We start from the raw sequence: 15324 nt of genomic DNA on the forward strand, positions 1-15324 counted from the left end.
CAGGGGGTTCAATCGCATCTTGATGCACATGCATGTTGCCTAAAGTAAAAAGGATTCCCATTCATATTTGTTTTCATGAACGAATGCGACATTTTCAGGGCCTATACTTAATACTCTTCCGACCCTTTAACTAATTTGATTAGATTAAAAAAATTAAAAAAATTAGTTAACTATAATAAATATGACATTTTTTTTAAAAACATACATTAATTATCTTCTTTATATTTTCTTTTTCTCTCATAGGTTGATGGAGTATCAATATAGGTGATTTTAAAAAAATTGATAAATATAAGAAATAAGTCTTATATTTAAAATTAGAATCAACTCCACAATTAAGTTTTATATTAAGGACCGGAAGAGTATTTTTTTTTTAACTAAAGAAAATATGAGAAAAACCTAAGTTTGGGACTTCTAATGTGTCTTTCTCTAATGCCCTTTGTAATACTCTAAGTTTTCATATGTTTTTTTTTTTAATCTCTTGTTGTTATCAGATTTTGCATAAACCAGCGACACTTTGACGTCTTATAAGTATAAAATGGTTCAATTTTGAAATTTTTTTAATTATTTTTCAAAAAAATAAATCAAAATTGCACAACTTTAGTTTTTTTTTTTTTTTTAATCATGAAAAATTTAACGTCAAAACGTCACTCATTTTACATAGACTCCAATGTTCAAGAGGAAAAAACCATTTTGAAAGATATTAGAGAGAGGCACATAAGAAACCCCAAACTCGAATCAGAACCGTTCTGCTGCGATGCAAGTTGCTTTAATTTCTGTTCTCACTGGTTGTTCATATATTCTCGGGCCTCCCCCCTTTCACTACCAGATCGTATCTCATTCCCCCACAAACAAACAGAGACCCACGATCGAGCTAGGGTCGATCTCTGCAATATTTCTTGATGGATATGCAAAATTTATTAGAAACCAGATACATCCCTAACCTGAAGACACACCTAAACAAGTATAATATTATATGTATAAATAAATTTGCAAATCATGATTAATTAGTATAAATATATGCTAAAACAAGCGTATAAAAACAACAGATTAAAGGAGGGATAGCTAGCATGGTCCTTCTCTGTATCCCCATCACCTTATTCCATGATCTGATAAAAAAGCTGACCATGGCCACTAGTGAAAATCCAAGTTGATCGTCCCCACGAGCCACCAAAAAAGAAAAAAAAAAGAACTGACACAAAAAAGTCGAACGATGCTTTGGACGACACACTACTACTACGGAAGAAATCAAATAATGAGCCTATATATATATAAATGGCAGCCAGGGTTGGCCAAGTATCTGCCTATATACAAGAGAAGTCTTCCGTGGAGGTGATGATGACATCAACGGATCCTCTTGTAGTTGGAGGCGTAGTTGGAGATGTTTTGGATCCTTTTACGAGGTCAATCTCAATGAGGGTCACTTACAGTAATCACAGAGAAGTCTTCAATGGTCTTGAACTCAAACCCTCCCATGTTTCTAGCATTCCAAGGGTTGATGTTGGCGGCGATGACCTCAGGACCTTCTTCACTCTGGTGTGTGCGCGCGCTCTCATCTCTATCTCTATATACTTCTAGCTTTAATTTCCGTTCTCTTTAAACTTTATTTTGTCACTTGGAAAAGATATACATGTGTGTGTGTGTGTGGGTGTGTGTGTGTGTAGTGACTTGCTTTATATGCATGCAGATTATGGTGGACCCTGATGCGCCGAGCCCAAGCGAACCAAATATGAGAGAGTACTTGCATTGGTGAGTTTTCCCTCTATTAGTTTGTGAACTTGATCATGTAATATATAGACAGAAGCTTAGATATCCCTGGCTTATATATGATTTGTTCGATAGATCCTGGTTTTTACTCTGTGTGTGTGTGTGTGTGGGTGTGTGTGTGTAATTGAGTTATAATTTAATGTTGATCTGCTTCATATACGTACAGGTTGGTAACTGATATTCCAGCGACTACAGGACCAAGCTTCGGTATGTATTTATGTTTTGTGTGCGTGTGTGCCTTTTTTTTTCTACCTTTGTTCTCTCCTCCTTATTCCTGCAACACACAACATATATGTATATATTATGAATGAAGGTGATATTTGAAGATACATATATATATGTATATATGTATAGTGGCTGAAGGTGATATATTTGAAGATGTATATGTGTTGTATACAGGGCGAGAGATAGTGAGCTATGAGAGTCCAGGGCCAACGATGGGGATTCATCGTTACGTGTTTGTGTTATTTCGTCAATCAAAGGGAAGACAAATGGTCGATGCTACTGAGTGGCCGCGTCAGAATTTCAACACTCGAGATTTCTCTGTGCGCTTCAACCTCGGATCTCCTGTAGCTGCTCTGTTCTTCAACTGCCAACGACAAGCTGGTTGTGGTGGAAGAAGAATATAATGCACACACAGTACACAGTATATAATAAATATACGAATAAATTAAAGATTTGATTTTGATCGAATCTGGAAGGTTATAATTAGACAATTCAGTTCTCCAGGAGACTGTATCTGTGTGATAAAGATAGAAAGTCATTAAGGAAACCGAATAATGTTTGAGCAATATTAATCCTGATGATATGTCATGAGCATATAATATTACCTTTGTGATTGTGTTTTTGTTACTTGAATTAATTATTGTCGCTCGCTTGCGTGTTTGGTCAATTTCAATTTGCTTCTTATCAAGATTCGATGCCAATGAGTGATACTCCTCCTGTCCTTAATATAAGACCCATTTAACTAATTTGATTAGATTAAAGAAGTTAGGTAAGTTAGTTAATTATAAGAAAAGTGACACATTTTTCCTAAAACACCATAATCATCTTTCTTAATACCCCCTCTCCCTATTCTACTTGATTGTGGTTGAGAAAGTATCCATAGAGATAATTTAGAGAAAATTAATAAATATAATAAATGGGTTTTATATTTAGAACCAAAACTAACTCAAGAATTGGGTTCTATATTAAAGACCGGAAGAGTAACATCTATTGTATAGTACTCCTCCAATCCTAAATATAAGACCTTTATACACATTAGTATAAGGGTCCTATATTTAGGACCGGAGGAGTATGTAATTAATAATATTGTAAATTTAGATTAAGTTGCAGAATTAGATGAGTTTCTATTTTTTTTTTAACTGAAAATTCCTTAACTCCGCCTCTTTAAACGGGTGAATATATATCTAAACATAGCTTGAAAGGTGTTTTTCAGAAGAAAGAATAATTGAGGGTATTAGTCGTATTATATCTTTCAAAGATTGTTTCCATTGTATTTACGAGTTTTCTTTTTCTTAATCAGAGTTAGCCATACTTTAGCAGTGTGTTTGTTATTTTAACATAAATAAATATAATGTAGAAAATATTTCAATTTAAATTTATAAAAAAAACTATAATTTAAGCATAAATTAGACATGCTTCTATAGACAGAGTTTTAAAATAGGTAGCATTGTTTATAACTTGTAAATAATGTTACGTCATAAAGTTTATCACTACTTAGCATCAGAAGCATAACAATATGGAATAGATTCAGAGTTTGAAACTAAAGGTGACTGGTCTTGAAAGACAAGACAAGAATTTCATCAACATAGTTACAGATAATCTGTCAAATTATTTGTTTGTCTTTGTGGAAAATAGTTCACAGTTTTCTGACAAAGAAAGTTTTTTTTAAAAAAAATGGAGAATCTAACAGGAACAAGAGCATAAAGTTTTCCAAAGAACTCAAACGATTACTCTTTTCTCAAGAAACTGAAAGTTAGAACAGATTTTGCCACTTACATTACCATAATCTGTTAATGAAAGTGACAGAACAAGGTCTCAAAATACCTAACAACAAAGTCTCAAAATGTTGCAACTAAGTAATCTCACAGAACAAGCTATTAAATTACACATACAATACAGAAGATACTTGTAGACTATCAGCTTAAGTTACACTTGGACTATTGATGACAGATGTTTTTTTGGGCCAACGTATTAATGGCGGATTCGGGAAACTAGAGATTCAATACTTTTCTCTTGGCTGAACAGGACGAGGATTTGACAGTGGTTGTAAAGCTTTAACAACAATGCCCATGTTTGGCCTTAACCCGGCTTCATATTGCAGACACAATGCAGCAACAGCAGCCATCTATACCCCAAAACAAAAGAGTTAATTATGATGTCATCTAGAATTTACATCACGCAAAAATTATATTGTTGACAGGTTTTAATCAAGAGATTGGCTCATTAAAGAAAATCTGGTTCAATGTCAAGGACTTCTTCAACTTAAGCTTTCAAATTGAGATGGCTTTTTATGAAAAGAATTTTGGTCTGATTACCTTGGCAACTGCTTTGGGAGGGTAATCATCCTGTAATCTGGCATCCACACACTGCTTTACCTTATCTTCACTCAGTTTTGGTGTTGCCTAAAGAAATCCAACGAACAAGAATCAGCTTTTGCAAACTTTAAAAGTTGAATTGTCAAAATAAATAACTTGACAGAAATGAAATAAGTAAGAATTAATACCCAAGTCACTAGGCTTTGTTGCCCTCGTGGCAGTGTATGATCAACAGGCTTGCGCCCGGTTAACAGTTCCAACAATATAACTCCAAAACTGTAAACGTCACTCTTTACAGTGACATCTCCCGTCATTGCAAATCTGTAATCGATAAAATCAAACCCTGTAAGTTGTCAAAGCCAATGCTGGAAAATGGAAAGAGATCGCAACCCGTAATTTGAAGTTCACTGCTCAAAACAAATCTCTCCAATTCCAATGAATCAATATCTTGCAACAAGTTTACACTTAAAACCTTGTTTATCATGGAATGCTAGTTATTTAATGTTCTTCTAAGACTATTACTATTATTTACATCCAGGACCACAAATAACATACTCTGGAGCATGATAACCAAAAGTTCCAAGAACACGAGTAGAATGGACACGAGCTACTTCATCAGGGGATTGATTTGACAAATCAAAATCAGCAATCTTTGAAACATCATCATCAAAAAGCAGTATATTGCTAGACTTGATGTGGCGATGGACGATACGAGTTTCTGCTTTTTCATGTAGATATTCTAATCCTTTAGCTACTCCAACAGCAATTTTAACTCTCTGTGCCCAAGATAGAACTGGACCAGGATGTGCGCCCCTATCACCTTTGCGTCCTAGTCAATGATATGTTGCAACAGAGATATTAAATCTGTAATAGTCACTAGAATAGAATACACAAAGTAAAATCTGCACACACATTATGATTTTAAAACCTTCCAGTTTCATTTTCATGGCTAACATTGTTCTCAATGCACAAATTTCAACGCTTGTTATAAAATCTGCAGATATAAACGTTGAAATAGAAAGTACAAATGCATTTGCATGAAGCATAGATTGAGCAGTAATATGGCACATACTAACCATGTAGGATGTCATGAAGTGATCCTTTAGGAGCATACTCATAGGCTAGGGCACGAAAAGAACCCTCAACACAATAACCAACAAGTTCAATAACATTTTCATGCCTTAACCTTGAGACAGTGGAGACCTAAACAAGTGAAGTAACAAATCAAGAGAACCGAATAAAAATTGTGCCACTACAGAGTGTGATGCATTTAACATTATGCATTTGAACCGAACCTGTGCAAGAAACTCTTGCTCTGGTTGCTTACTAGAATCCAACTTTTTTATAGCCACAGCACGGCCATTTCTCAATATGGCATGATATACTTTGCCATACGCACCCTCCCCGATAAAAGATTTCGTGCCAAAATTATCTGTCAAGGACTTTAATTCATCAACTGAAAGGGAAGGGACAGCAATAGGTTGAAAATGTACAGTAGGTGGAGTGGTTCTTGCAACAGCCTCTTTTCCAGTATAGCCAGTTCTCCCTACATCAAACTAGTGTAATTAAAGCCGCAAGAAACAGGAAAAAAAAAAAAAGGAATCAAAATGAAAATAAAAACAGAACTTGGAATTGAGATTTTGAGCACAGGACAGAAAATAATGAGATACATGTAAAATGCGTTACTAAATCTAATAGAAAGAAAAACTTGGTGATGGTGAATTACCTGCAGAATTGTTTTGCATGAAGGTTTTGTTGTCAGCATGTGTATGTACTTCACTGTCTTCGCAGCAGCCAAAGCATCCCATGATCCTCTTTATTGAAGGGGAGAATGTGACTCAGTATCAAAACTTTTAATTATGTCAAGTAGTATCATAAGAATCAGTCACATATTTGTTATCCAAAAAAGAAAAGAAAAGAAAAGGAATCAGTCCCATATTTACAGGTCAGAACCCTTGATCTCCTTGAAGCACAAATTTATAAGAGGGAGAGAAATGCTTCTCATTTTGATTGTTATTGCATGCTAACACGAATGACGAAGGATAAGTAGATAGAAGTGACTGCAAACACTTATAGCATGATGGCTAAAATGGTGGATTTTCTATTCATACACAAGCTGATATCCTTTTGATAGTCTGGTTAAACAAAAGAAGAATCAAGTTCAAAAACTGAAACTTGGTTAGACGAAAGAAGAATCAAGTTCAAAAACTGAAACTATGTCAAACAGTAAGCACATTCGAAAACTAAGATATACTCTTTTGCCATATCCTCTGGCCCTTCACTTGTAAATTTTAAAACCTTAACTTGCGATGGGGACTCAGAAAGAAACATAGATCCAACGTTAAGGAAGGAAATTAGGCCCTACGACAACACCATATAACCTTGAGCGTTCAAAAGCCCAAACTAGCGTCAAGGAAAGAGGTAATAGAATTTATTATAGAGATGGGCTAACGAGGCATTTACTTTTTGGGATAAATCGCCAACAGAAAACTCTGCCTATGCGCAAAAGATCAGATTTTTAATTTTTTTTTTCAAAGTCTTTCTTTTTCAGGATTTTTAAAACCCCGACATTGCCAAAGTAAACTTGTCTTATTAGAGTTTATGAGTCTAAGATTCTGTCTCTTCACATATGCATGTAATTGTGTAGGAAATGCGTATAATAATGAAAAAAGTTGTCCTAAAATGCGTTCTATTTCCATGACAAGACATAAATTACGCTCAGCCCCATCACAGACTAGCCTATTTTCAAGGAAGAGATATACAATTTTACGTGCATAAAGATTATCTATGATGAATCAAAATTTAAAACAAACGGGTACCATTCCCATCAGTCAAAGAACAGTTGCTTCATAACTCTCTGGCAAGAAAAAATTGGGGAAAAACAAGAAGAAGAAGATCAATGCAAAATGAACTCCAACGGAACAACACACATAACCATGCTCTAGGAATAAATATTTCTTTACAATACTAAACAGTACATTTTATCGGGGGAATTCAAATTAGAGGCGTTAATCACACAGAAAGCTCAGAATATGCTTATGCGTTACTGAAAAGTTAGAACCCATAAGTGAGTGACGACGCATGAAACGCAGAAAATAGATAAATGAAAAACGGCGGGGGGCCAAATTGATACCAGCAAAATCTGGGTTTCAAGAAGAAAAATGGCAACTTTTAGTACAGAGACTCTGCAATCGAATTGTTTCTCTTGTCGACACAGAAGGAGCAAGGAAGGTAGGCGAAATGAAGGGAAAATTGAGAAGTTCGCCGGAAGAAGGAACTCAGAAAGAAAATAAATGCTTTAAATGTGGACGAAGAAGAAGGTGTTCGTTATTTACACCAAAAGTCAATAGTCTTTCGTTTGTTGGTTCCCACTTGTACAAAATGGCGGAAGCCACCGATTAGTTCCTTTTGTTTTTTTTCACCCTTCCGGTGCCCCGGTGACCCCTTGTTTGGTGCTGTGGGAGTTTCAATTTATTCTTTTTATTTTGTGGGCCTAAGGTTTTTTCGATGAGAATATAAAAACATGCAGGAAAAAAGTAGTGGTTTATTTATTTAAATATTTGTTATGTTTTTTATTATTTTTTTGTTGTGCTCTGGCTTTCCAAAAATAGCTATAGCATTACACTATTAAAATTTTAATTCACTTCCTTTTATTAGAATTTCATCACTGCATTAATAATTTAATATGTTATTCGATCTTTTGCTTTTGTACCTATGCCACATTTGATTTTTTTTTTTGGCCAACAACCCTTATTTGAAATTACTCGAATGTTTTGTTGAAATTGCACAGAGTATTATGATTTATGAACTCACTTTTTTCCACCTTTTCTTATCAAATTGCCATCCTTTTAGGGGGCAACACAAACATCTCATAAACACATAACTAAAAAGATGACGATGAAATGGAATGTTGTTATTTAAAATATATCTGTTGTGATAGAAAAAATGTTACAATCAAACAGAAGATGGGGACTTCAATATAGTTACATTAAGTCTCTATCCTTTTGGGGGAGGGGGGGGAGGGAATCCGTATACTTAGCTTAACTAGTGAAAAAGATTATACTAACTTTCTGGAGTTTTAAGCTTAAAAATATAGTTACATTAAATATTGGATAATAAAATTTATCATTTTCATCCCACCAAATTCGATCCGAATATTTGTCTAAATCTCGATAAATCTTTTACTTGAAGATGGGTCTAAATTACGGGGCGTAAAAACATGAAAGGGTATCCTGTGCTTTTATTTTAAAAAAAATAAATTGTAATGAAATAAATATGTTAAATACTACCTCCGATCGTTAATATAAGACTCTGTTTGACTTTTATTTTGGTCCTAAATATAAGACCCTAATCTGTTTTGTCTTTCATATTTATACATTTTTTTTCCAAGGTAACCCTTCTAATAATGATAATTCTAGTCAATACACTTGATTAGCAAGGATATTTTAGAAAAGACAACACCTATTTAGGACAAATAACTAACTCAACTTACTTTTTTAATCTCCTCAAATTAATTAACTGGCTCTTATAATTAGGACAGGAGGTAGTGCTGCATATCCAAATCTAAGTCATTACATATATGAGTACCCAGGGTCAAATAATTTAAAGTTAAAAAAAATTAAGCGCACCCACGTGGTTGAATTGGAGATGGCTGGATTTTCTTTTTCCTGCCCCTAAAGGTGGCTGAATTGAAGACTTTCCTTTTTTTCCCCTTTTGTGTCGAAGAAATAATGGAATACTTTCTTTTTATTTTTTGTTAGTTCAAAGTCCACGAAAAATTGTCGCATTTTTAGAACTTGGTCAAACTAATAATTTTTTATTGTCAAGATATTTTCAGATTCCTTTCCGTTGGTCAAAGCAAAGTCAACAGTCAAACATATCTCGTATGAGGCCGACCATTACCAGATTGGGCCCAATTTTATTTGGATTGTTAATTTCTTAAGACTTTTGAATAACAAATTTTAAGTATTTTTTAATAATACATTTTGCAAACTGCAATAAGAGGTTTATCAGTAATTTTTTCTAATAACATTAAGTATCCCATGTATTCACAAATTTTAAATTGTATTAGCATTTCTTAACAGCATGATTCTGATCGGAAGGGCAAGTAAGAACTCACTTGGAAGAGTCAAGGGTGGGCTTCAAATCAAATGCAGTACATTAAGAAAGAGTACGTGGTTGAATCTGGCACACGTTGCGGGTGAGCATAATCAAGAGCTACTTTCGTGCCAACGAGGTTAAGTCTAGTAAAATAGGCTATTTTCCTGTAACGTGGTTAACTAAGGTTTAAATTCTTGTTAAGAGATGTATCCACATTTAATGTCAAACAGTATTTCAAATAGGAAAATTTAAGTGTTTTTAACCAAAAAGAGAGAGAGAGAGAGAGAGAGAGCCATTCGCGTTTCTTGGACAATTCGTTCCAGATTTATGAGATGGTCATCAAACTATTATTTTTTGTAGAAGCTTCAGAAGGGAAGATAAAAAATTTCACATTGTTCTTAGAAAGTTTGTGAATCATGGTGAATTGCGGTGAGAGGGGAGGGAACCTTGTCAGTGGTAGAATTAAGTTAGATTGGTCTTCGTATCCCAATCATTGGGTAGCTTTTATTAGTCCCTCTTATTGTTGGTTGTATCAGTTGTTCCATATTGAAAGTGTATTATTAATATTGCTCCTTAGGTTAGCTGACCCTGTTCAGGTTTGGTAGAAGTTATTTCCCAACAAGTGTATATGTAACACCTCACATAATTATATTCACATACGAGATAAAATGTATTTAAAAGTCTATACATATTTTTAGTGTTCAAAACAGATCAATTTCAAAGTATTTTTCAGACATAACAAAATAAACCATCAAAGTCTTATAGTCATGGCAATTAAAAATATAACATAGCAAGTGCTTGAGGAGTACAGAAGCCTTCATGGCTTACTCCATCGGTGCCTTTCCTTGATTTCTACTAGATCCTTCACTTGAAAATATTAATATAAGGGATGAGATCAAACGTCTTAGTAACTGCTGAAATTCTAACCTATACAAGCAAACCATATATGATAAACAAAAATCCGTCTATATGTGTACATATATTTGTATATGAAATTCACAAATTTTATACATTCAACTCAATTTCATTTTTGATTCAACAATATACCAATATTATTTTTTCAATATATCCAGAAATAATACAATATACAACCTCCCTTATATCATCGTCCACCCTTATACCACTGACTGGAACCATAAGCTAACACATAGTCTAATAGGAACTAATCTATTTGACTGAATTATTCCAAGTTCACCAGTACTAAAGATATATCTGGCCAAAGATATAGAGCTCAAGCTCGGACTATGACTCTCCTCTTTTGCAAATAAAATAAGGAGGTGTCACATGTCTCACAACTCCAATGAATTCCTAACCAAAGGAAAACATGGAAGAAAGGGCCTTGACAAGTGCCATCAACTGTGCACCAAGTGATGGCATACCACATGGTAATTTATATCCATGCAAATCTCCTTCTCTCCTTAGCCCAATAATGCATGTGTCATGTCTAAATAATATTACATCAGCAATTCGTCCTTAAATATATTATTAAAGTAAGATAGCAATAAAATTTATGTATCAATAACTCAATATATTTAAATATTTATTATAATTAATAGCAATAAATCTTAACAAAATAAAACATTTATTTGAAAAGTCATAATACATACATATATTTCAATATGGTATAATAAATTAGTAAATTCACAATATAATCATACACAATTCACATGTACATGAAAGAATTTTTAGAATTACCTGATACTTTTTAGCTTACAAATATTCATACAAAGATTACTCTAAAATTTTCAAGAGTATGCAAAATAGCACATAAGTATTTATTAATATAACAAAACTATTCTAAAATTCTAAGGCTACCCTATAAGCTAAAATTACAAAAATATATTAACTCTCCCAGATCTAGCTATTTATTAAATATTATTTTGAAAATATAATTTACATATAAGACTATTTAAATTTAATATCTTAAATAAATATATATTTATTTCCTAAAATATAAAAATTTTATATTAAAATTGTCAATTTACAATTTTTCAAGCTTTCAAAAATATATCTTTAACCTATTTAACATTCAAATGGATTAAAATCTCAATAATACATTAAATAACTCAAATACATTATTTAACTTAAATTTAATTAGTAAAAACATACTATATGTCTTTGAATAACAAATTTTTTAACTAAAATTTTAATTTAAAATTCTCAAAATAATCATTAAATAAATATAAATCAGTTAAAATTGTTTAATAATGTATCTTTAAATTGCTACAGTCATATATTATGAAAACTCTATATTTACTCCATACCCAAACTAAACATTATAATGAAACCAATAATATAAAGCTCCAAATATATAGAAAATATTTATAAAAAAATTTGATAAAAAGAAGTATATTTGTGTACTAAAATAATTCCCAAATCTTTTCCTAACCTTTAGACAGCACGTACTTTCACTCTCTCTTAATTTTCCTCTCTGACTCTCACTCTCTCTTTTCCTCTCTGTCTTTCGCTTTCTCTCACTCCTGCTCTCTCTTGCTCTGGCTTGAAAAATTAACTAAGGTGAGGATATTTAATACCCCTACATTTAATTCCTTCCACCTCCTTCCTAATTTTTCCACTTCCATCCTTTCCTTCCTCCCTTTTCCTTCTTTATTTAATACTACTCCCAATTTTTCCACCTTCATTTACTACTCTTCCCTAGCATTCTTCCTTCATCTGTTCTTCTTTTTTTTTTTCTTGTTCTTCTCTTCATTTAATAATTTTCCCTTTTTTCAAATTTATTACACCACCCCCCACTTTTCACCGTTGGTGAAAAAAGGTGGGGTGGTGTTTTTTTTATATAATAATAAAATATTATTTTATTTAATTTTTTAATTATTTTTTGAATTAAATTTTTTTAAAATAGTATGTTACAGGATACGAAACACTTGAAAACTAAACTAGAAGACACAATCTGTATTGAAGTCTAGTAACATAGTTACAGATAATTTGTAAAATTATTTGTTTGTTTTTGTGAAAAATAGTGAACTATCTTATTTTCCTAAGGAAGAAAGTAAATATATTTTGAAGACCGAATCTAAACTAGGAAGGTGCATGTCTCTTGAGAAAGTTTTCCAAAAAAACTCAAACGATTACCCTTTTACTAGACATATAATAATTTTGTTCTCTACAAACTGAAAGTCAAAACAAAATTTGAAACATAAGTTTGGTGCTTTCTATGCTTTAAGAATAATGTAGTCCGTTATAAATTTTTTATTTCATATTAACTAATATTGATAAGTAATCAAGCATGCTTTAACAGAATTATATTGATTCTAATAAAAAAAAGAACATTCTTTCACACATATGCAACAACAAAAAAGTGAAACATTTGACTTTATGCAACAACAAAAAAAAACTTCGAGTGTATAGCATTTTTGAGTTATAACTTCCAAAATAAATTTGTATCTTAACCTTTTATTAATGTTTCTTCAATTTTTAGTTAGACAAGAAAAGATCGATTTTAAGCATTAGCACCAAGAGGTGCCGTCAAAAAAAATTAAATAAAGAGGAAATATCAATTTTTAAGAAATTTGCAGGCTTAAATTTAATTATGATTATTTTATTTGGATTTAATTAAGATTTTTCGTTATCTTTTTATATATAACATATCAATACATAAATAACAAAAAAATTCCCATTGTTGATTGAAATTTCAAATCGTGCTGAACAAATATATTTTAGAACAAAAATATCTCATTTATATTTTTAGTTTTTTTTAACTTATAGTATTTTTAATCTCTTTAAATTGTGAAATTATTTTTTTTCGATAAATATGTTTTATTTTATAATGACGTATTATAAAGGACACATATAGTAAAAAACTTTTATTTAAATTTTTTAGCTTATTAAGTTGGCCGATCAGATTCTTTAAAACGATACATATCATAATAAAAGTTTGTTAGTTTATAAATTTTTATTTTAAAATGTATTTGAAAAACTTTAAAAATAATTCAAAAAACCTAAATCATCACTGACCCCTGGCAGCCTCCTCCTCTAGTGTTTTTAGGAGAAAGCTTGAGCTCTCACCTAGGCTCAAACTTGACTCTCTATTTTACTAATTGTCTTCTCATTCCTCTCTTTAGTTTCCAATCTCTCCTCTCTCAATCAGTCAATTCCATGTCTCTACTCTCTCCTTCTAAGTCATTTAAGTTTTTTGCAGTTTTTCTTTTTAGTTTCCGATGGAATGACTAGAAATTATTTTTTATCTAACATTTCATTTTCACTATATTAACATAGCAATATTTTTCTTGCAGCATACGTTTCCAAGTATCCAAAAACTGTTTGTCCTAGTTTGTACATGGTTCTTGTGTATAATTTATATGCTTAGGTTATGTTCAGTACTAGTTACTGTGAAAATGTGAAATTAAAACAAAACCCCATATAAGAAGAATGATAATTAATGAAAGTGAAAAGGACTAAGAACCTATCAAAAGAAAGTTTTTCAGTTTTTTCTAACCAAATCCATAACCATATAGCCATCCATACAGAGTTTTCTATTTATTAGTATATATTTTTTATTTAAATTAAATGATATTGCTTTATTTTTTGTAGATTTTATGGCTTGACATTGCTTTTTTTTAATAGATTTTATGGCTAATATAATCTCCAGCCAAACTGATGTAAAAAAAACAAAAAATAATATAAAATGCTTGATATTACTGTTTTTTTTAATGGATTTTATCTTATTTTTATATGCTTAAATACATATGGTATCAGAGTCTGGTAACGATCCAAAAACTTACACACATGGTATCAGAGTCTACTAATGATTCAAGAACCTGTACACATGATATCAGAGCCTGATAATGATTTATAATCACTCCCAATTTATAAATTTTAAAAATAATGATTCTAATGCTAATAATTATTTTGAAAGACATCTACTTATTTTCAAGGTTTAATTATGTTTCTTTCTCATGGTACAGATACCATCAAGTATAGACATGCGACATTTAAGTTTTATGAAAAACTTAGTGAAAAGAAAGTTATCAAAATATACTCTAAAAAATTGCTATAGCCTATTTGAAACGAAGTGATATGTACTACGAGAAAAAAAATCTAAAAATAAAACTTCAAATACTAATAATTGTTTTAGTTGACATTTTTTATTTCTTATGTATTATTTATGTCTTTTTCATGGTATAACGACTTTGAATGATGGACAAAATGCTCTCACATACTGTGAAAAATTTGATAATAAGTCAATAACGGCAATGATACACAACTTACTAGCTAAAACCTATCTTCAATAATATGACTTTGAAAGTATGCATGCATACATATAGTTTTTTTTAGCTTATTCACATCATAAAATTATTGAGTTGAATGTTTTATTTTTAATAAAAAATACTTGGTATTGATGTTTTTAAATTTAAGTATACTTTTATTCAAGAGGAAATATGAAATTTGTCTAATATTGTATAAAGATTATAATTATAAATTTCTAAATCTTAATCTGGTGACATTCAAGTAGACTTCCTTAGTCATAAATGTTAAATTTATTGTACTTTTTTAAACCTTAAATTCTATTTTTAAGAGTCTATCATTTTTCTTAATGTTCTATCATATTTTTGTTTCTCTGTATTTTAGAAAAAATAATCAAATTTAGATATCGGATACCTACAAAGAGTTTGCAACCCCAAATCTGTGAAGACTACATAATGTGGATAGTATCTACACACGGTGAACTGAAAAACCAACAAACTCGGTGTACTGTTTTAAAAATGTTGAACATTGATGTTGCATCATATCAAAAATACATATCTGGCATATTTGGTGAAACAGCAGTTAAAGTACTTGGCATAGATGGACACTCAGTTATCCTCGAAGAGATAGAAAAAGATCTTATGAGTTTATACTCAGACATATATGACAAATATCAATAAGAAACATTGAAAGGGTGGCGAAACCAACTTGAATT

The 15324-nt window shown here is 31.5% G+C and overlaps 2 protein-coding genes across 2 annotated transcripts; one reads left to right on the forward strand and one right to left on the reverse strand.

Annotated features, from left to right (window-relative positions):
* The first annotated feature begins 1322 nt into the window (after positions 1 to 1322).
* LOC114746625 (protein FLOWERING LOCUS T-like) lies at positions 1323 to 2605 on the forward strand. Its single transcript, XM_028934854.1, has 4 exons — positions 1323 to 1533; positions 1685 to 1746; positions 1931 to 1971; positions 2164 to 2605. Exons 1-4 carry the CDS (start codon positions 1333 to 1335, stop codon positions 2391 to 2393), a joined length of 534 nt encoding a protein of 177 aa, XP_028790687.1. The 5' UTR covers positions 1323 to 1332; the 3' UTR covers positions 2394 to 2605.
* Positions 2606 to 3695: 1090 nt separating this feature from the next.
* Positions 3696 to 6851, reverse strand: LOC114746628 (pto-interacting protein 1-like). Its single transcript, XM_028934861.1, has 8 exons — positions 6248 to 6851; positions 6031 to 6118; positions 5600 to 5850; positions 5381 to 5507; positions 4860 to 5133; positions 4493 to 4625; positions 4305 to 4391; positions 3696 to 4114 (listed from the first exon to the last, which is right to left on the reverse strand). The coding sequence occupies exons 2-8, from the start codon at positions 6110 to 6112 to the stop codon at positions 3989 to 3991; spliced, it is 1080 nt and encodes a 359-aa protein (XP_028790694.1). The 5' UTR covers positions 6113 to 6118; positions 6248 to 6851; the 3' UTR covers positions 3696 to 3988.
* Positions 6852 to 15324: the final 8473 nt, after the last annotated feature.

The sequence above is a fragment of the Neltuma alba genome, unplaced genomic scaffold, assembly GCF_004799145.2.
Source record: "Neltuma alba isolate B1F8T4 unplaced genomic scaffold, ASM479914v2 tig00005079_pilon, whole genome shotgun sequence".
NCBI lineage: Eukaryota > Viridiplantae > Streptophyta > Magnoliopsida > Fabales > Fabaceae > Neltuma > Neltuma alba.